The sequence below is a fragment of the Neovison vison genome, chromosome 13 (genome assembly GCF_020171115.1).
Source record: "Neovison vison isolate M4711 chromosome 13, ASM_NN_V1, whole genome shotgun sequence".
In the NCBI taxonomy this organism is placed as follows: domain Eukaryota; kingdom Metazoa; phylum Chordata; class Mammalia; order Carnivora; family Mustelidae; genus Neogale; species Neogale vison.
In genome coordinates this window covers 6,153,694-6,173,732 of record NC_058103.1, presented here as the reverse complement: position 1 = coordinate 6,173,732, position 20,039 = coordinate 6,153,694, and the positions used below count along the sequence as shown (strand labels likewise).

General features: G+C 52.1%; 1 protein-coding gene across 4 annotated transcripts in view; it reads right to left on the bottom strand.

Annotated features, from left to right (window-relative positions):
* The window catches only part of BCL11B (BAF chromatin remodeling complex subunit BCL11B), a 93,738-nt gene extending 75,240 nt beyond the window's left edge, over positions 1 to 18,498 (bottom strand). For 2 of the 4 annotated variants that reach the window (XM_044230565.1, XM_044230567.1), the window contains exons 1-2: positions 18,396 to 18,498; positions 4,609 to 4,974 (exon numbers count right to left, since the gene is read on the bottom strand). In XM_044230565.1, the coding sequence (XP_044086500.1) occupies positions 4,609 to 4,974; positions 18,396 to 18,453 (424 nt within the window). In that variant the 5' untranslated portion in view covers positions 18,454 to 18,498. The remainder of the gene's footprint in view (positions 1 to 4,608; positions 4,975 to 18,395) is intronic. The other 2 variants (XM_044230566.1, XM_044230568.1) reach the window with 1 other exon arrangement.
* Positions 18,499 to 20,039: the final 1,541 nt, after the last annotated feature.

The window sequence follows — 20,039 nt, the reverse complement described above, 5'->3', positions numbered from 1 at the left end:
ATTCCTCGGTTATAGCTTCATTTGGTTATGGAAGGGGTGATAACACGTGAAAACGAATTACCTGTGATCAAGAGCCTTCCCTCCAGTGGCGATAAAATGGGGATTCTAAGGAGGACTCGGTGGCAGTGGCTGAGAGAGATATCCGAGGTAAGTTTTCAAGATTCTGACTGAGAAGCCAACACCTCAAGCTGCCAAGTGGGGTCCACACTCTCTTGAAAGCTTTTCAGGAAGCTTCCACTTCTCAGTCATCCAGCTACAGCCAGAGCCTGGGCTAAGTGGGCGCTCTCTGGGTCTCATCCCTGTTCGTTCTCAGCACAGGACTGACAAGCAGGGACAGACGAGGAAACTGAGGCCCAGAAAAGTGAAGCGGCTGGCCCGGGCAGGCACTGGAATCACACCCCTCCCCACTGGCACCCAAGTCCGTGCTCCTTTGATTCCCCCGGCTCCTGCCAGAGGGACCCACCATCAGAGAGGCCGCCATCGAACAGTAACATCGTGACCAAAGATGGCTGGGCAGCTCTTCAGACGCTGTGTCTGATGGTGGAGTTCTCTGAAGCCAATGGAAGTTTCTCCAGCCAATGGAGTTCCCAGAAGCCCTCCACTAGCTATGCTGCCACCAGGAAATGGAGCTGGGGAACCAGCACCAGTAAGGGGGGAAGGTGCCCGTCTCGGCAGCGGGCATCCTGTGCGCCCGGCAGGTACGCATCATTTCGACACGGCAGTTACTGTTAAGAGCGCTCCGTCAGGACACTGCAGCTCAGGAGGTCAGGTAACATGGCCCAAGGCTGGCAGGTGACACAGTAGGGCTCAGACATGCACTGGGTCCCTTCCCATGTGGCAGCATGCGGCCTCCCTCGCACGGGCCACGAACCCCAAACACCCCAGGCCCCTTCTCCCCACCCCTCCTCAAGACACCCATCCCACAAAATGGCTCAGAGACTCCTGCTCTTTGCACACCCTGGAAGCCATCTCACCTGCCCCCTCCCCCCCACACCAGGATCAGCCACTCCCACGTCCCCGAGCTCCGCCAGAAGTGGGAGAATGCAGTGGAAAGGGGGCTCAGGAAAGGTAAAGACCTCATTTATAGGCAGACCTGAGTCACGTCTCCAGGCCAGAGCCCCCCACCTTGGCTCTGGGCCTCAGACACAGGCTGCATAGCCCTGCACACGACCAAGGTGCGGGGCCCCAGGGCCACAACTGCACACATCAAGTGCAGAGCTGCTACTGCTTGCACTTGGGCCATGTCCCCCAAGGGGGACAGAGCAGCAGCCCCGATGGCTCCCACCATGCTCCCCGACCCTGGGCAGGGGAGTGGGGGTTCTGTCACCTCACCGCGGGGGGCGGGCTGCTGGGGACAGAGGAAGAACAGCAGGTGCTTGTTTATTAAATGAGCAAACGAATGAATGGACGAATGCCCTCCGAGTCACAAAGCTCCAGAAAGTTCCTCCTTCTACTATTCTACTTCTCTATCATTAAAATAAATAAAGATATAAAGGAAAGAAAAAACTGATTAACTACTCCTCTTGTGCCCATCTCTGGACTCCAGTGTCCCAAAGGAAAGGGCCAATCCAGGATCCAGCCCTGGTCCAATGACTGATAGAATTCCAACTCCGGTGTCACGCTGGGAGGCACCCTTAAAGGTGGAAGGGATCCCACCTATTCCACAGGCCAACCCTGCCCATCTATCTCTGCAGCCCTGCCTCTAGAAGCACCTGGCAACAAGGAGGGCTAGGACCCATCTGGACAACACTCAGATTGTTGGTTCCCCGAAAGGCATGACCCTCATGGTCACGGCGGGCACCTCCCTTGGGACAGCCAAGCCAGAGGCCAAGTCCCAAGTGTTAACAGCCACCCGCACCCCAGCAACCGGCCCTGGGGACAAGGGCAGGGCTCGGACAGGCTGGAGCATCCCTCCCCACCATGGCCGGGAAGCAGGAACAGGAGAGGCCTGGGAGAAGCCAGCGGTACCAGGGGCCTGGGCAGCAGCTGTGCGGATTTCCGGAAGCCCGGGCGGAGAAGCGCCTGTGATTCCTAGTCCCCCTCTTAAAATATAAAGACTCAATTATCTTTGAGCAGCTTGCTTTACACATGAATTGACACATTTATTTTACAATAAATAACTGAAAGTTATCTGTGTTTCCTTTACTGTTAATCTACACAGAGAAATAATAAACAGGGCTTGTCTACAAAAATGCAAGTAGTGCAGTCCTCAGAATTCAATTAAGCTAAAATAATTAATGCTCCCACCATATTAAATTACTTTATACATTTGAGCCACTGAAGTTTTATTCTTTAATCTTTCCTTTTTATTAAATAAAAAAGAAAGAAAGAAAAGTTGGTGCCAAGGCAGGGAGGGAAGAAGGGGAAGGAGGGCCAGTGAGCGAGAAGGCGCGACGTGCCGCCAGAACGGGACGGTCGTCTTCAGCTGACACAGCATGGGGACTGTTTTGTGCCTTTGATTAAAATAACATTTTAAAGGCTTTGAACAAACATATCTCTATAGACTTCTAAGGGATTATTTTACATATTTCTTCAAGAATGAAGAAATCCATTCGTCCTGTTGCTGAACAGAAAAGGCCAAGAATATCTTCCGTCACACACAGAATAAAAATATTGTAGGCTGCTGCCGTACTACAACCCGAGGAAAGGGGTGCAGAGGGCTGGGTGGGGGGTGAGGACAAAGCCGCCTTGCAGATTAACTTTGCCTTTTATGAAATCACATCTAGTGGCTTTCTTAAACAAACCTACCCACAATGATCGGCAGCCTCTCGCTGGGAAGTACCTTCATTGTGAAATGAGGATTCGGATGGGTTTTGGTGAAAGCAGAATGCCTTTCCATGGAAATAGAAGTAGGGACCAGAGTCTCATGGGCAAGGCCTGTGGTCACTGACGCCGGGTGTTTATTCCACTGCAGAAGAACTGTTCCTCTGGTGTCAAAGAAAAGAAACGCACGGGGACCCCAACAACACCAACAAAAGGGACCCGGCACCTTTCTGGATGGGAGGCTCCAGCTCTAACGAAGGCAGCATCATTCATCTCTGCAGGGTACTCTGAGAAGCCAAGGTTTACATGACCATGGCCCCGGACATGCTGGACATTTTTCTCAAAGCCCTTGGCAACTTGAGAGCATGAGAGACGTCCCTAGAGCTCACCAGCCAGAAGGGAAGGCCCACAGGCCAGTATGATTTGGTAGGGTCTCCCCTGCACCTAGCAAGCGCCAGCAGGAGTCTGCATCCCACCACAGCCTCTCACTAATCCCTAAGAGAGATCTCACAATCCCATTTGAAAGATGGGCAAATTGAGGCCAGAGGTCTCAGACTTGCCACGTGGCTTGCTGCGTTACCCTGGCCTGCCTTCTGGGAGATGCAGCCCTCAGCTCCATCCTGCCAGCGGCAGCAGGTGCCTTGGGCTCACCCTCCAAGGAGGAGCCCCCAGAGCCTCAGTCCCTCCAGCACCTCCGCTAGCTTCCATGCCCAAAACACAGCCAGCCCCTCCTTGCACACTGCAGCCCCCGAGGGCACCCCTGAGAGGAAACTTCCGCTAGCACAGAGCCTCTGCTCACTCAGTGTTCACACCAGGCCCACCGGGATTCTCACTCCCTGTTGCCAGATAAGAAACTGAGGCCTGGACCCGGGAAGCGGCTTGTCCAGAGTCTACCAACAGGGTGTGACCTCTCATGTACCCGCTCGCTGGTCCCATCTTGCTGCGACACCAGCTGCCACTTCCTACAGCCACCGGGGCCTCGATCTCTGCCAGGCCTCCCAGGCTCAGAAGTCGGACCTGCGGCAAATACGGGGGTTTACACAGAACACGGGCTCCCTGCAGGAGGCTCTGTCATGCCATGGCCACGGCCCAGCGGGATACGGTGTCAACTCCCTATGGCCAGAGGACACAACCAAAACACCCATTCTTCAGGTGGGAAAAGTCAGCTGTCCAGGTGGTCAGCTGAAAGGGCGCAGCGCTCCAGGAAGTTCCCACGAGCCCTTCCCTAGACCTGCCAGAAGGATCAGGCAACACGAGAAGGCGCCTCTGGGAGCAGGGCACCTCTTTTTACAGATGGGAAATGGAGGCCAGAGAGAGGAAGAGGAGGAAGGCAGTGCTCCCATTCCTAAGTGCCTACCAGGCCCTGCGCACAGGCCACGTCTCATTAGACCTCACCACAAGCCTATGGAGATCGGTCTCATTAGCTCCATTTCACAGATAGAAAAACTGACTTGTCCACGTTGTGAAGAACAGATTCCAACCCAAGACTGTCTGGCGGCACAGCCAGAGACTCAGCCAAGAACACTAGCAAACCGAGGGTCACCTCGCCTTCCGAACTTCCATTCTGTACTCCCAGCCACCTACGGATTAGGCCCCGCAGCAGAGTGTCATTGCCAAAAGCAAAGCAACCATTGGCCCGCTGTGCTGCTCGGAGCCCCCAGCCCGTCTTGTCCTGAGGGGCACCCAGATAGCAGCCCCCCGGAACGGGCGAGCCCTGGCTGGTAGTCCTATACCGGTAACCCCCGACCCTTCCCAGGCCCGACACCCGGCACGACAAGGGCACAGGCGGGCGTGGGACCTCGGAGGTGGCTTCCGCGGTGGCCTGGCCAGGGCAATGTTCCATACCTGCAATGTTCTCCTGCTTGGGGCAGATGCCTTTCGTGGGTGAGAGCAGGTGGTCATCTTCGTCGGGGGTGACCTGGATCCCGATCTCCACCGGCTCAGACACTTTCCTGAGCTCGGAGCGTGAGGAGGGCGGCGGGCTGCCTTTGTCCAGGCCTTTGTCATAGCAAGCACCCAGGCCACCGCACTGCTTCTTCTTGTGCTCTATAAAAACCAGGATGTCCCCCAGGGGGAAGTTCATCTGACACTGTCCACAGGTGAGCAGGTCAGGGTCGGGGCCACCCACCATCAGCCCCAGGCTGCTGGGCTCCTCTATCTCCAGACCCTCGTCTTCTTCGAGGATGGCGGCCTCCACATGGTCAGCCTCTGCTGGAGAGAGAGAGGAGAAAGGGGCAGAGAAGACAGAGATGGGCTTAGGCAATCACGGGCACCCATCGACCATTCCAACCCTTCCCCACTGAGAGGAGGCCCCTCCACTGCAGGGTCCCAGAGGTCACTGAGTCCCCACATGACTCCTGGAGGCCACAGATGGGCAAACTGAGGCTCTGAGAGTAACATCGGCGCCCGTGGAAGTGGTTGCTTAACTGATGCTGAACTTTCTGCTTTGTCATTTATCTACTGTTAATTCCCACCCCACCCCACCCCACATACCAGGTAAGCACATCCACGTGCACACATCCCCCATCCCACTTTCACAAGAGGCTCGGGGTCCTGGGCCCCGTACTTCAAGCTGGAGACATGTCTCTCCCACTTTACATCATCTGAGAATCACCTGGGGAGCCCTGAACCCCGTGCCCAGGCGGCACCCCAGACCAATTACAGCAAGATCCAAACCTCAGATTGTCTTTTTGTTTTTAAGACTCCCCAGGTGATTCCAGTGGGCCGCCAAGGCTGAGACCCGTGCGCCAGAGCCGGTTCACCCTGCCTGGGCTCGATCCGCCGCCCCCTCCCTTCCACGGTTCATTCATGTCCTCCCCATTCATGGGAGCTCTGCTTGCATTCCTCTACCTCAGACCTGGCTGCACACCAGACAAGAAAACAGAGCCCCAGACAGGCGTCAGGCAGCCAGTCCTTAGGAGAGAAAGAAGCCCACATGCTCAGAAAGCAACAAGTGAGCGCTGGTTCGAAAAGAAACGTGGAAGAGAAAAAAAAAAAAAAAAACAATGCAGGGGAAGGGACTCTGCAAATCTGCTCTCTGAAAGAGGGAGCCCGCTCGGCTCCTGGTCACTCTGCCATCACTTTGTAGATTTCCAGCACTCATCAGCTCCCACTGTCCTTTTTGTTTGTTGGTTTTATTTTCACTCCCAGAAAAAGAAAAGGAAAAAAAAAAAAAAACCCTCTTCAGACTCCAAAAGCATTTCTTGGCAGATGACAAACCACACTTTCAATGGGCTGTACATTTTCATATTTCTTTACCAGCCGATATACTTCCCCCTTTTTTTTTTTTATTTTGGAGGGGACATGGGACCCAAATATTTTGAAGCCAGTAAATGCCTCAAAACAGGAACAACCCCCAGTCAGAGAACAGGAGGACTCGGCAGCCAAAAGTGTCATAAATAAGGGCACTGGACGATAAGGCTGCACATCCCCTTGGGCTCTGAGCAAACGTGGGTTGGTATTTTTCAAGAGCAAACAACTTGGTCGTGGAGACGGCACAAGCGTCAGGGTGTGGGAAAAGCCAAGGGGCAGCCAGAGGTCTGACACCCGAGGAGGCAGGTAAATTTTAAGTTGTACGGTATTTAGTGAGATACAGTGAAAACCACAGAGGAACGTAGGGAAGGGGTGGAAGGGAGGGAAAACACATTCCGGGGCAGTGAAGTTACTGACGGGCCAGAGCCAAAGAACAGATAATTTAAGGAAAAAATTCTGTGGCATCTTCCATCCTACATATGAATCCCTGTTCTGTATTCTCTGAACTCAGCTTCTTCAGGGCCTGTGTGAGTCCATGTGTGATGTTGAATCTAGGATGGACGATGTAGGACAGGTAACACGTCTGAGCCACATGTGAACAGGTTGAGGCATAGGTGCTTCTGGGAAGGGAAGTTAACATTGGAGAACCTGCCTATGTTTAGAGACGAGCAGAGCGCGTGCTTCATGAATCACCCGTGGATATGCAGGAGACCCAAGTCATGCAAAAAAAATACCCCAAAGATGAGGAAATCTTAAATCTGTTATCTCCATACCTCTAAAACACACACACACACATACACACACACTAACCTATAAGGTAAGAGAAACCGTTTTCACCAAGCCAGCCCCGGGAATCATTAATTACACTTCAAAAAAAGAAATCGGGAGTTTACTTAAAACAGAGTTGGAAGACAATGCTACATAATTAATTTACCAATTTATTTTATGAAAAGATGCTTTGGTATGGCTGAAATGTAATCACAGCCCTCACGCCGAACGGTGGTTGTAGGGGGTACCAGATTCCTGTGAACGGTTTGTCAGAATGGAAAAGGTAATTATTCGGTGCTTCTTTTCCCTTTAATGATCTAACATTGAGCAATACTGTTTATATTGAAAAGCTTGCACCTTTAATTACCAATTACATATACATAATTTCAGAGCCAAAGGAGAGGGCTGTGAAAACAGTTCTTTAGAAATATAAGGATGTATTGTGCGCCATTTCTAGAGCGGGAACTCTAATAGATGGGAGGAGGATGTCAAAATATTGTTTTGTTAAAAAAAAAAAAAAAAGGAGAGAGGCACAAAGGAAATGAGCTGAAAAGCAAAAAAGGACAAAATGAAACAGACCTCAGAAGGAGCAGGGGCAAGCTCTGCGGTGGGAAGGGTGACGGTACCCGGCCCAAATGCCACTTGCCCACAGGCCTGGAGCTCCTCTCCATCCCTGAGGCCACCACACTTCCAGTGTGACCATTCTTGCTGGGGATGGGGAGGTGCTTCCTGCCGCTTAATCATTTAATCTTTCTCGTCCTTGTTTTGTTTTGCTTTTCATTAACTTTTTCAGCCCTGCCTGTCTGTCGTCTCCCCTGGGAGGAGTTCTAGGAAGCCGGGAGGACCTCCTCTCTGTTAGGAGGCTTTAAGCTACATAATTTCAATTCGATCTTCTCATTCAAAAGAAACGGAAACTACTTAAAAAATTAGCAAAGGTCATATAAGTCTGTTCGCAGGCATTCCTGCCTCTCTGTATTCTACCTTTTGCTGAGGACTTGGTACCAGCACTTTTTTTTTTCTTTTTCTTTTTTCTTTTCTTTTTTCCTTTTTTTTTAAAAAAACATCTGGTATTCTTTCCTTTATTTGGCTCTCTCTGCCTTTTCACTTTCCTCCTGCAGCAGTCACTGCGTCTGAAAGTATCCATTCGCTGTGCTACAGCTGTGAGTCCTGCCCTGGCCCCCTGGCAGCCAAGCCCCCCTGAGCAGCCAGGCCCTGCCCCAGTCCCACAGATGGCCCTGAACCTGACCTTCTGGACCCAGGACCCTGGACCCAGCTCGCTGCCTTGAAGGGAATCCAGGGGCAAAAGAAACAAACAAACAAATCTTCCCTCCCACCGTCAGTGTTGAAAGTAAAACTCAAGACGACAGCAGGAGGGGTGTTCACCCTACTGCAAGAATGGGGTTTCCTCTCTCCCCTCCTGGGGCGGGGGATAAGGGGGGCTCTGTGCTTCATCGGCCGAGTGAGGTACTTCCCAGGAAGGTGGCAACAACGTCACCCCCAAAGTTCAGGCAGCAGAGGCAGCATGAGAACCCCTCCACTGTCAAGTTTTGGGTCACACACAGCGTGTCGACCAGGACGACTTGTTGAGCCTTAGGGCTCATGCTCATGGCCTTTGGAGACACCCCCAAAGACGGGCTGTGGTTTCATTTCCGCTGGCAGGCGGATACTGAGCTGGGTGTGTGGGGTGCGTGTGTGTGCGCGTGTGCACGGCCCTTCTTAGAACCATATCGATAATGGAAGAAATAAAAAGAGAAAGAGCCCCCTGGCCCAGCTCTGAGAAGGGCAAAGCAGGCTGTGTCTGGCCCTCCCCGCACCCTCCTTTTCCTGTCCTGCGGGCATCCGGAGCCTCACGGCCCCACACAGCTTGGAGAACCAGGCCTCTGCTGGGAAAGCCAGAGCGCCCAGACCGCCACCCAGAACTTAGAATGCACCAGGAAAGAGAAAAGACACATAACAAAAACAGTTTTTTGAATCCCCAGACCCAACAAACCAGCCCCTCAGGCTGTCCCGTCCGGCAAACTCGGGCCTTAAATAAAGACGCAAAGACGCGGTCTTTCCCCCAAGATGATTTCTGCTTTCGTGAGAAAGTCCCCAAGTGTCAGGCAGCGCTGGGAAATATTGCTGCTCTCGCTATTATGAGCCGAATAAAGTGAGGGGTTGCTAAAACGTTGGACTCATCAAGAGGAAAAATGAATGGATGCAGCAGGCACCTTGCTCAAATGTACGCTGACACGTCGGGGTGGGCTCTGAAATGCGAAATCCTAAGGCTCATGGACAAATACACGGTCTCTCTCTCTCACACACAAACACACACAGAGTTAATTTTCTTTTACAACAAAAGCACATTTTATTTACGAGGCTACACCTCCTCCCAGCTGATACATGCATTTAGAAGCAATGAAATCAGGGTTCACAAATAATAATGGATATTTGTTGCTAAGTAGATGGGGAAGCACTCGATCCGAAGTCAAACTCCCCCATGCCCGAGCTCCGCTGGGAAGGAATTTGGGGCAGAAGACAGAAATGGAAAGACATCATTAACACCGACCCAGCCAAGCAGCCAACAGGCCCCCAGCAGCTGCAAGGGCTTAGCATGGCCTTACCTGGCCAGAGATTTCCCCCACACGCAGGGCTCCAAGGCCCCCCCCCCCCGCCTGGTCCATCTGCAACAACTGCCCCTGCACCTGCCTTTTGGGGAATTCCAGCCGAGGGGCCAACTGCCTGCTACCCACCAAGCACAGTGCGTGTGCACTGCTGCACCCAGAGGACACAGGCCCATGGCCCCCTTACCCTGCACTGATTCAGATCCAAATTTCTAACGGCTAGGCTACAGTCCAGAAGAAACATAGGAAGAATTATTGTTTCAGTGATGGGGGGGGCATGGGTAGAAGGGTGTGGGGGGAGGGGTGCCAGGCTCTTAAAATCGTGTGCCACCAACGTCACAGCCGCCATCCTGATGTGTACGCATGTTTACAAGAAATGCTCAGCATCCCTCCGCCAGAGCTCTGCATCCGACTGGAGACTTTACACCTGCTTCCTACGAAGACGGAGCCGTGGCCAGCAAGCTCACGCTCACCGGTAATCTGCCAAGGGATCTTTTCATTCTCCTCCCCGCGAACATTCCGGGAGGGGCTGAGACTCCCGGCGACACTGAACCACCACCAACACGCACTCTCGACGGAGCGCAACACTTTCTGAGCTGCCATCAATTTTTAATTTATTGGATCCAAGAGAAAATAACAACCCTGGGGAGGGGCGGAGGGAGACGGGTAGATGGGAGAGAGAAGGAATCAATTCTTGGTGGAGAAAATAATCTATGACTAGATGACGCTTAAAGGCACGACAAGAGGTTTTATGAAGTTCTCCGAACATTGGGAATAATGAAGTGCCCGGCAGAGGCGGCACAGATAAGAGCAGCCGGTCGGCCCAGCCAGGCATGCATCAGGAGGAATGTCCTCACAGGGTCAGGAGGGATTAGAACGCCTCTGAGGGTGGGAGCTCCTGTCCAGGGCCCAACCCCATTTGGCCACCAAATTCCTGCAGCCATCAAGGCCTAGGGCCGCCACCGGCCCTGGGAGGACACAGCCTGGAGGATGGAAGCAGGCCACATCGTGCAGATGAACTCCCTCCCCTGACCACCTGCCCTGTCCGGAGGACAGCTGAGCAGTGCAGCCAGGCCAGGGGTCTCAGAGCTGCTGGCCCAGGCCCCACACACCCCTGACACCCTCCAAAGGCCTCCTCCCTACCACCCTCAGATCGCCTGGAAAGAAAGGTGCATGCCGGAGCCACCCCCCCCCGCCCCCACGCCCACGAGGCCCTGTCTGCTCCAGGCCAAACACAGCACAACCCTCAAATGAAATTGTCCAGATTTCTGGAATCCGGGTGAAAGGCAGGGAAAAGACTGGGGGTGCACGACCTTGTCGGCAACCGATGGAAATGACCGAGGGTCAGGCTGAGGAGGCCTGCAGGAGAAGGCCTGAGCCTAGCCTGCATTCCAGGAAGGTGGGGATTCCTGATCTGCGGGAGGTGGTGTGGGATACAAGAAGAACCTCAGTCACATAGCCCGGTGGCAGACTCTGGATGGGAAAGTATCCCCGTGGGAGAAAGAACCCCATGTATACTTGTTACCCTACAGCCCCCAGCCTGGTTTCAGGATACTTTGACATATTAAAAACAGCTCCTAGGAACACACTGACTCTAGCCATGGACTGTCCAACCTTCCCTTCCCCACACCTCATCTACTTCTCTTGAACTCCAAAAACTGAGCTCACGGGGCCTGTTCTTACCCATTCAAAAGCAGGGGGAAAAAGGCCAAATGAATAAGGAAAGCAGCGTTCAGGTGCCTTCACAGATCCTGTCCATTACTAAGAGGCTACTAATAAAAAGCCAAGTCCACAATACCAAAGAATAGAGTGACCTATGTTTTGATAAATAAAATAGTTTCTTTAAAAGAAAAAAAGATTTACCACTATAGAAACCCTCCCAAGCATGTTCAGAAGAGTCCACAAAGCTGCAAATGCCTTAAATCTTCAGAGGCACAACAGGGCTCATAATGACGGAATATAAAAGCACTCTTTGAGGCCAAATGAAGAGATTTGTTTTATTTAATGCTGTGCTTTTTTCAAAGGTGCTAAGCGGAAAGAGAAAAAAGGACCCTCCATACAGGACACCGGACTGCAAGCCTTTCGCTGCAGGACATTCTCCAAGGCCTGCAACAAAATAGCAAGGACACAAGCCATTTCAATATCTCCTGTCCAAGGTAGAAATTTAAACATGACCTCATTTAAAAAAAAAAAATCCTAGCAGCACACCCACTTCTGAAGCACACGTTCATCACAATAACATCGGCATTCAACTTTCTTGAGTCATTTTTATACATTGTTTTAGCAGAGAGCTCATCGGAACATCCGCAAATGTATTTCTATTTCAGTGGAAGGGGGTCATAAAAAAGTTGTATGCAACAGAGGCATTTTTTTTTTACACTGAAGTTACTTAATTTTGTGTGGCCTGGGATTTCATTATAGTTAAAATAGCTCAGGCTGGCTAATTCAACACCCAAGCAGATTATCAGCTCTCTTGGAAGAAGAAATAAAGAATGAATTTCTTCAATTTCAGCAACTACACAAAAGACTTGCATATGTCAAAACGCCGGACGAAAAGTCCCAGTGAATGTAGCACCATTAATCAAAGCTCGATCTGGTGACCCTCTTGCCAGTAAAAAACGATGCTGTTCCCTTCTCCCCGTGCACTGCCCCCCCACACACACACTGGTTCATGCAGAATATGCCAGAAGTGTGAAAGAGCATGTCCCTCTGCTTCCATGGGTCTCCAAATTGCCTGCTGTTGGCTCTCTGTATGCAGGCCTTTGGGGAGACTACGGCTCCAGAGAGGCAGTCAACAAACAGCTTTTCTCGGGGAGGAGTAGAGAAACGGGGACATGGACCTGAGCAGGTCTCAGCAGCATCTGGCTCCCTGGGAAAGAAGAGAGGTACACGGAGTGGGGAGCGGGGTGAGGGGTAGAAGCGGCAGAACACCGAGGACTCCAGACCCCGTCATGGGAGTAAATAAAGAAGTGACAAAGCCATACGCAGAGCAGCTTGATGACAGACATTCATCCTCGGTTCTCTCCCCGTTAAAAAAAAAAAAAACCATCAGTGTGCCTACAGCAAACACCACCTTCAAAGAGGGATGCTCGGCCAGCAGTAGTCACTTGACTCTGTGGTGCTGGGTGCAGGCCCCAGAGAGCATTTCTTTTCCCTTGTCTTCCCAAATGGGACCCCAGCACCAAACCTGGAGTCCCAAGTCCTTGGAGAGCTTCGGCTAAAGACAGGCCCCAACCGGACAGCCAGGGGGGCCTTCCTCAAGCCACAGGGGAGGCAGGAGGCAGCCTCCAAAGGTCAAGAACCCCATCTCTACCCTCCCCACATGTACTGTTTTTATCAAGCATCGTCATATCTGCAGTCCATGTTTAGTTACAGCTTGTGAACACTCTCCCAGGTTCCAAGGCAAAGGGCTGGGGATTTCTAAAGTGAATTCTTTTAACGGTTTTCTACAGGCCAAAGGCCACTGCCCAGCCCAAGGCTGCGAGGTGACCGTGCCGCTTCATCTCCTGAGTTGTCAAATGAGCTCGCTGCCGCGATATGCTTACAACTGGCTCAATTCAAACATTAAATGAAGTAGAGAAATCATCAGATAAATTGCCGGCCCTCTGTACGGGAGAGTGAAGGCTCTTTCTCAGCTGATGACAGCACTAGGCTTTTGTCTGACCTAATTTATTTCTCTTTCAGGTTAGAATAAAGCACTCTTTCCTGTCTCAGGGCAACCTCTTCTGCCCATATATTGAACTCAGCCATAAGACTCGAGGTTAACTGTGCTGTCTGCCTATTTCTTGAACTTGGAGAAGACATTATAGATCCAGAAATCCCGTGATCAAAAGCACACATATTCCCCAGCACTAAATTACATGTTTAGGAGAAAAAGAGTCTCATTAAAAGCCATCCATTAAGGGCACTGTTCAGGGTGAAAGGTATTAGCGACGCTGGGTCTAGCAAGCCCATACTCCTTCCAAACAAAGTTTTACACGTTATTTGAGTTGGCATTTGATATCTTTGGGGAATGGTGCTATTTCCCTTAGTACAGTGGGAACATTACCTAATAAATGGAATTGAGAATCCAAGTGTTATAAAACCTGAGCTAAAAGGATTTCCATTCATCAAGCTGTTTTAGGAGCATGACTCCCAAAAGCAGCAATTCTCGACCGTTCCCTGGGTCTGTGACATGCAACACAGAAATGGACAAAATGATGTATGCTCTTCCCAGATCCCTTCATTCCATCGTGAATGCCTGAACAGTCTGATGGGATTTTCAGAAAGTCAAGACCACAGACTCATAGGGAAAAATGCACCCATTCAAAACTTATCATTTTAATTGTTTAAAAAAAAAAAAAAGAGGAAAAAAAGAAAAATACTCCCATCTGCCTAGTGAGGGCTTATAAATCAATGCCAATAGCTTGAAAATAGATTTCTCAAACTTTATTCTCATTTTGTCCTGCTCGAATCTCCGCAGGAAAATCAATATTACAACTTCACACTTAAGACATTTTGCAGCAAGGCAAACTGCCTGGGCTGCTGGTGGAAGCCCGTTCCTGGCCCATTGTAGCGACGGCGCCAAGCCATGACACGGGCACCGAGCTCCCCCTAGCTGCCAAGTGGCACCAGGCGCAGCTCGGCGCTTCAGGCTTGCCATCAACGAAAAGCCAATTCAACTCAAAGTTTATTTTGGAAAGTATTTTATCACAACAAGCAACAGAGAATGCAAAGCGATCAAGGAAGGAGATGAGAAGGAAGAAGGGAAGGCCTGGTGCAAGACATGTTCTAAGCTAAAAGACAGCGCCAGGAGCTCGAGACTGATAAGGCGCTAGAAACTGGTGCTCTCTGCAGTCGGAAGCTGCTATCTGTAAACGAACTGTTCCGTGTGCTTCCATCTCACCTGAGACACACCGCTAATTACTGTCAGATGCACCCAAAGCTGGCCTTTCTCTCCGGTCGGGGAGACCCGTGGAGTCCTGCACTGTGGTCAGCAGACAGCCACACCCAGCCAGCTGACCTCAGGCTCCCTCCACGTTCCTAAGGCCGGCTTCACCAAAGCAACTGCATTCACTCTAGCACTTGAGCAATGACTCGTTTTCTTGTACGAAATACTCTAAAGGCCACACAAAAATCATCAAGGCCAAAGCACAGGCAGATAGCAAGCTCCCACCCTCAAAGAAAGAAATATGCATATGTACATAATATTCAGGGAGGGAAAGAATACCCTTTAAAAATATTAAGGGTTGTTAAAATACGCTCACGGCTGTTTTCTCTCAGGTGTGAATTACAAATGAATAAAATCAGCCTGGCATAACACCTTTGATGAACACATTTTTATTCTCCCGTGGAATCAGAGCAGCTGACTTATATCACACTTCTAATGATATGGGGTTCCCTTCTGTGCAGAAGGGAGACCAACTTCACTCCCCCTTCCCCTGCCAACTATCCCCCCCCCCACAAAAAAGAGGACCCTCCTCTTATGAAATTCATCAGAGGCCCAATCTTGAAAGATTGTGGACAACTGGAAATACACTATACCCCAGAGAGTTAAGGTCGTTGTGAACCCAGCCACCTCCAAAACACACAGCTAGAGCAAAACCCAGTTTAAGAGGCAATTGTGAAATTAACAGTTAGCCTAACTTCCGTGTCAAGCCTTGGGTCTCTAGTTGTTTTTTGCAAAATTGGGAATCATACAGAAAATTACTGACCTTCCAAGGAAACCTGTTGGTAGGTTGTTGACAAAAATCACCTTCACTAGGGCTGTATCATTTACCAGGAACATCTCACTCTTCGGAAAGCCTTAGAGCACCTTCGTGGACCCAACTCCATTTCAATTTCCCCTAACCTCCCTGTCTGGCACAGGGCTCACAGCCCTCCCTCTGCCTGGTCAGCCATTGCCCCTCTTCTTCCCTCCTCACTATTGTCACTGTTGTTTTGTGTTTGTTTTTATTAATAGCTATGTCTGTCGTCCTCCGCTTCTAAAAGCCATATCCATCTGGGTCAAACATTTTGAAGCAAACCAGAAGCCCAGGTTTTCATCCCCAGCTGTCCCCCACCCTGTTTTATACTTCACTTCTCTTCTCTCGGGCCCTGTCTGTACATTTAACAAGGCTCACTACAGATCTCTTCTGCAATGCCCCCCACCCCAAGATCATTTGCTGTTTGTGTACTCTTCATGTCTCCCAGACCAGCAGTCATCCTAAGTTACATTGTCTCTAAAGAACCAGGGGCAGCCACCCCACGGAAGCTGCACATTTTGGGTAATTTTAAAATCTAGAATGTGAACCCTCCGGGGTAAGGGCTATGACAGCGCTGGTTCTGCTGGCCAGGGCTCCAGAGCACCCCAAACCCAGGACTCCGGCATCACTGTGGAGAGGCACTTCCACAGGCCATGCAGCCTCAACTGCATCCAATTCTTGCCATTCTCCTGCCTGCACTCCCACCTCCAGGGTGACACAGGACAAACAGAGAAGCCAGCTGCTTTTTGATAATAAATAGCCTTGTCTGAAAACTGGTTGGACCACTCTCTCTGCCTGACCCCCTGCACATGCCCTGGGCTCCATGTGCCCCTGAAAGGCAGGCAAGATATCCTCTGCCCCTGTCTCCTCCTCCTCCTCTTCCTCCTCACCTCTTCTCCTTTGCCTCTTTCTTCTCCCTCCCCCCCCCCCCCCAGCTCCAGTGGCAGCGGCATTTTCCCCGTTGCAAGGCTGAGAGAGAAGGGAAACAAATGAAGGATGGAAGGATGTTGCACCAGCAGGCACGCCTTGTCCCCCACGACCAGCTGCCACCAGTCCTTCTGGCCAGGGCTTTCTCTTGATGTCCCAGGAATGCCAGAGGGGAACAGAGCAAAAGCAAAGCAAACCTACCTGCTTCTTCCCCCCTTACACACAACTGCAAAACACTCCTGGCTCCTTTCGATGCTTCCAGCTTGGCAATGGAGCCCTGACGACTCCCCCTTCCCCAACCCCCCCCCAACCTCCCCCTCCTCAAAAACAACCCTGGCAATTATACAGAGGCTACTAGGGGCAAATTGCCTCCTAGAGAAATTAACCTCTGCAAATACATACATTGTAACAACCAGTACACCACCCAAGGGGGGAGGGGGGTCCGAGGAATAAGCAATGGTTTTGGCTAGGTAAAGGACGAAATGTCAACTGGCCAGAAGGACCTTGATCAAGCCAGGCTCAAATCTGGTTGTAAAACATTTTGTTTAAAATGCAACCAGTGAGTCTTCTTTGATGTTACAATAGTGAAAAATAAAAGAGAAGTTCTGTTCCCTCCCTCCAAAACCGAATCCCTCTCCCAAGGCAAACCCCACTTTAAAATCTATTCCCTGCCCCAAAAAACAATAATAAATCCACAAATTCTTACTAATGTATGTGCTGTAACAAAGGAGAGGTGGCAGCAGCAAATGCTCCGAGCAGATGGCTCCTGTGCTGGGTGTTCAGGGGAGGGGAGAGCCCCTTTTATATATTTATTTATTTATTTAAATTTTTTAAAATATAACATAAATATTCGGCTCTCGGCCGCCCCACAGCCAGTCCTCGGCTGCGGCTGGACGCGCAGCCCTCTCCAGCTCCGCAAGGGCTGCCCGGCCCCAGCCTCAGCCCGACGAGGTGCTCCGAGGATTGCAGGAACACAACCTGCCCACGGTCTCGATGGCACTCAGAGAACGTTTTATTTCTATTGCAATCAAAAAAAAAAAAAAAAAAAAAAGGCAACGGCGACCTAGAGAAAGGACCGCGGGGAGATGTTCGGGAGATGTTCGTGCGCCGCGAAGCAGCAGCCCCGCGGGCTCCGTGCGCCGGGCAGGGAGCGCTGCGAGCCGACCTTCGCGTGCAACTGCGCGGGTACTCGGGGCGAGCTCCCCTGCAAACACCGTACCTGGCCCGCTCGCGCTCGCTTTTTCCCTTCTCTAAATAAACCCAACTGGGGCGCTGGAAGCTGCTGAGTCTCTGACCCGCTGCCTGACTTTGCCTGCCCGGCCACTTGCTTGAAATCCACACGATTTCGACGGGTGGATTTCCACTGCGACCTGCCTTGTTTATTTAGAGAAGGAAGATGAAAGATACTGAGATAGAAAGATGGGTAAGAGATTGATAGGTCTCTTCTCCTTTTCTTCCCCCCCCCTTTCTTTTTTTGTTCTTTTTATTCTTTCCCCCTATTTTACAAGCACATCCCTGTCTTCTTCATCCTAGCTGACAATCCTTCTTTTTCCCCCATGGCGGGGCTTTTTCACGAACCCCCCAATCCACCTTTTTTTTTTCCTCTTTTTTTTTCTTTCTTCTTTCTTTTTTTTTTTTTTTTTTTGGAATGGGGGATAGAAGACAAGATCATCCCAGGAGACAGACGGAGGTGGGGAAATGGGGGGGGGGGCATGAGCCCAGCAAACAGCCGCGCAGCTGGATTCTTTTGCAAATAGCAAGAGGAGGGAGAGAAAGGCGCTGGAGGAATCCTAGGACCGGCGTGGCCGGCGCCCTGCCCCGCCGGGTGCAGCGACCGAGGACTCGGAGCCCGCAGCCGCCCCTCGCCCTGCGTCTCCCCTAGGCCCAAGCGCACCCCGCTCTCCTCCGCCCGCGCCGTCAGCGCGGACCCACGCGCTCGCCAACTTTTCCCCACTTCCCGGCTCCCCCCTCCCCCTCCGCTCCCCCAGCCCCCTCCCCCTCCTCTCCAAACCCCGCCACCAGCGCCGCCGCCGCCACACACGCCGCTCGGAGGGGCGAGCGTCCAGCCAGGCTCCGCGTGCACACACACCTCCTCCAGCCTTCGCGCCCCCTCCCCGGCCCGGAGCCCGCTTCGCAGGCCCTCGAGCCCGAGGCGCGTCTGACTGCACAGCGCTCCGACTCCAAGGGCTTCAAAGAAACTTTCCTATGCCCCCCCGCCCCCCCACCATGCTCTGGGCCGCCGCGGCTGCCTCTGCAAGCCCGCGGGCGGCCCCGGCGCTCGGCCCGGCCCTGTGTACCCAGCCCCGGGCACCCGGAGCCCCATCCTCCGGCCCCTGGCGCGCACGCCGCAGACACTTACGGGTGATGAGCTCCCTCTGGGACAAGTGCTGCGGGTTGCCCTGTTTGCGGCGGGACATTGCCCCGGCATCTATTCTGGCATCGCCCGGAGAGCTGCACTGATGGGGGTAGCCGGGGGAGGGGGTCCGAGCCGCCGCCGCCGCCGCCGCCGCCGCCGCCGCCGCTGCCGCTGCCGCTGCCGCCGCCGCCGCCGCGCCTCCTCGCCTCCTCCTCTGCCCCGGTTGGTGTTTTGTTTTTTTTTTTTTTCCCCTTCCTCTCTTGCCCTCTCTTCCTCCTCTTCTTCTGTATTTTGCTCTTTCTTCTATGCTGTCTTTTGCTTTGTTTTGCAAAAAGAAAAAGAGAAGAAAAAAAGGAAAGAAAAATCTCTCGATCTAAAATAGGAGAAAGAGGCAAAAAAAAAAAAATCTGCTGTTGCTTGCCGCGAGCTGGCTGGTTTCTTTAAAAATATATTCTTTTGAAGGAAAAAAATCGCTTACACTTCTTCAAACTGCTTGGCCTCCTGGACTTCCAAATGTCTTCTTGAACTTAACCGGATTTTGCACCGGCTCCTGACACTTTCTTTCAGGGTCTGGTAGGTGGAAAGCGCACTTCTACCAGGAGGGGGGGTGGGGGAGATAAAAATGCAAACAAATAAAAAAATAATAAAAGAAGAAAAAGAAAAAAAAGCAAAGAAAACTTGGGGACTTGTCTTGTACCCCTTCACCCCGCCCCCTCAAAAAACCCAAAGCAATGTAAAACTGCCCCGGTTCGGTTGTTTCTGGGCTTTCTGCGGGCTGCCTGTTTTTTCTCGGAGACTGACCCTTCCGAGGCTCTGGGGGGACTCCAGGAGCGGCTCCTTCCCAGTTCACCTGGCAGGCTGGCGCCGGCCGGAGAAGCTGCCGGGTCCCCGCGAGCGCTCCCCAGCGCTCCCCTGGCGCCGCGGGCCCGGGGGGAGCGGGGCTGAGGGGCGGCTCGCCCAGTGCGCCTGGGTCGGTGCGGGCGCGGACTGGGAGCTATAGATTGCAACGTGAAGATGGCGGAGTCCGGGTTCTCTGGGAGCTCTCGGTCTCTCTATGGCTGGGGCTGCCTCTGTACAATGGGATAAAATTCAAGTTCAAGTGCGGACGTGACGTTTAATCTGCACTAGAGACAAAAAGACCCAGAGAGTCGGAGCACTGGGGGCGACTAGCGGTGGCTTTTTAACATTGTACCCTGTAAGAGAACAAGAAAGCACACACAGAGACACGCGCGCGCGCGCGCACACACACACACACACACACGCACACTCGCCCGTGCGCACACCCGCAGTCCAGGCCGGCCACACGTGCAAACAGCGTTTTTGTGCGCTCCTCTTCTCCCCGTGCACTGGCAGCGCAAAAGGGGAGGGGGAGGAGGATATTTTTAAATAAAAGAAAATTCGCTTCATCCCTCCTCCCCTCCTGGGAGCAGGACCCCCTGAGAAGGGAGGAGGAGAGCTGAGTGCGTGGAAGTAAGTTGAATCAAAGCTAGTCCCCACCCACCCATCCAAAATCTCTTCTGGATTGAAAGGGGGAGGGACTGTGTAAAAGGATTGGGGTCGACACGGGAACTGGGGGCGATGGTCAGCTTGTTTCACCTCGCTGGAGAAGTAACTTGGTTGGTTTTACTTTTGTTTTATTGGGGGGTC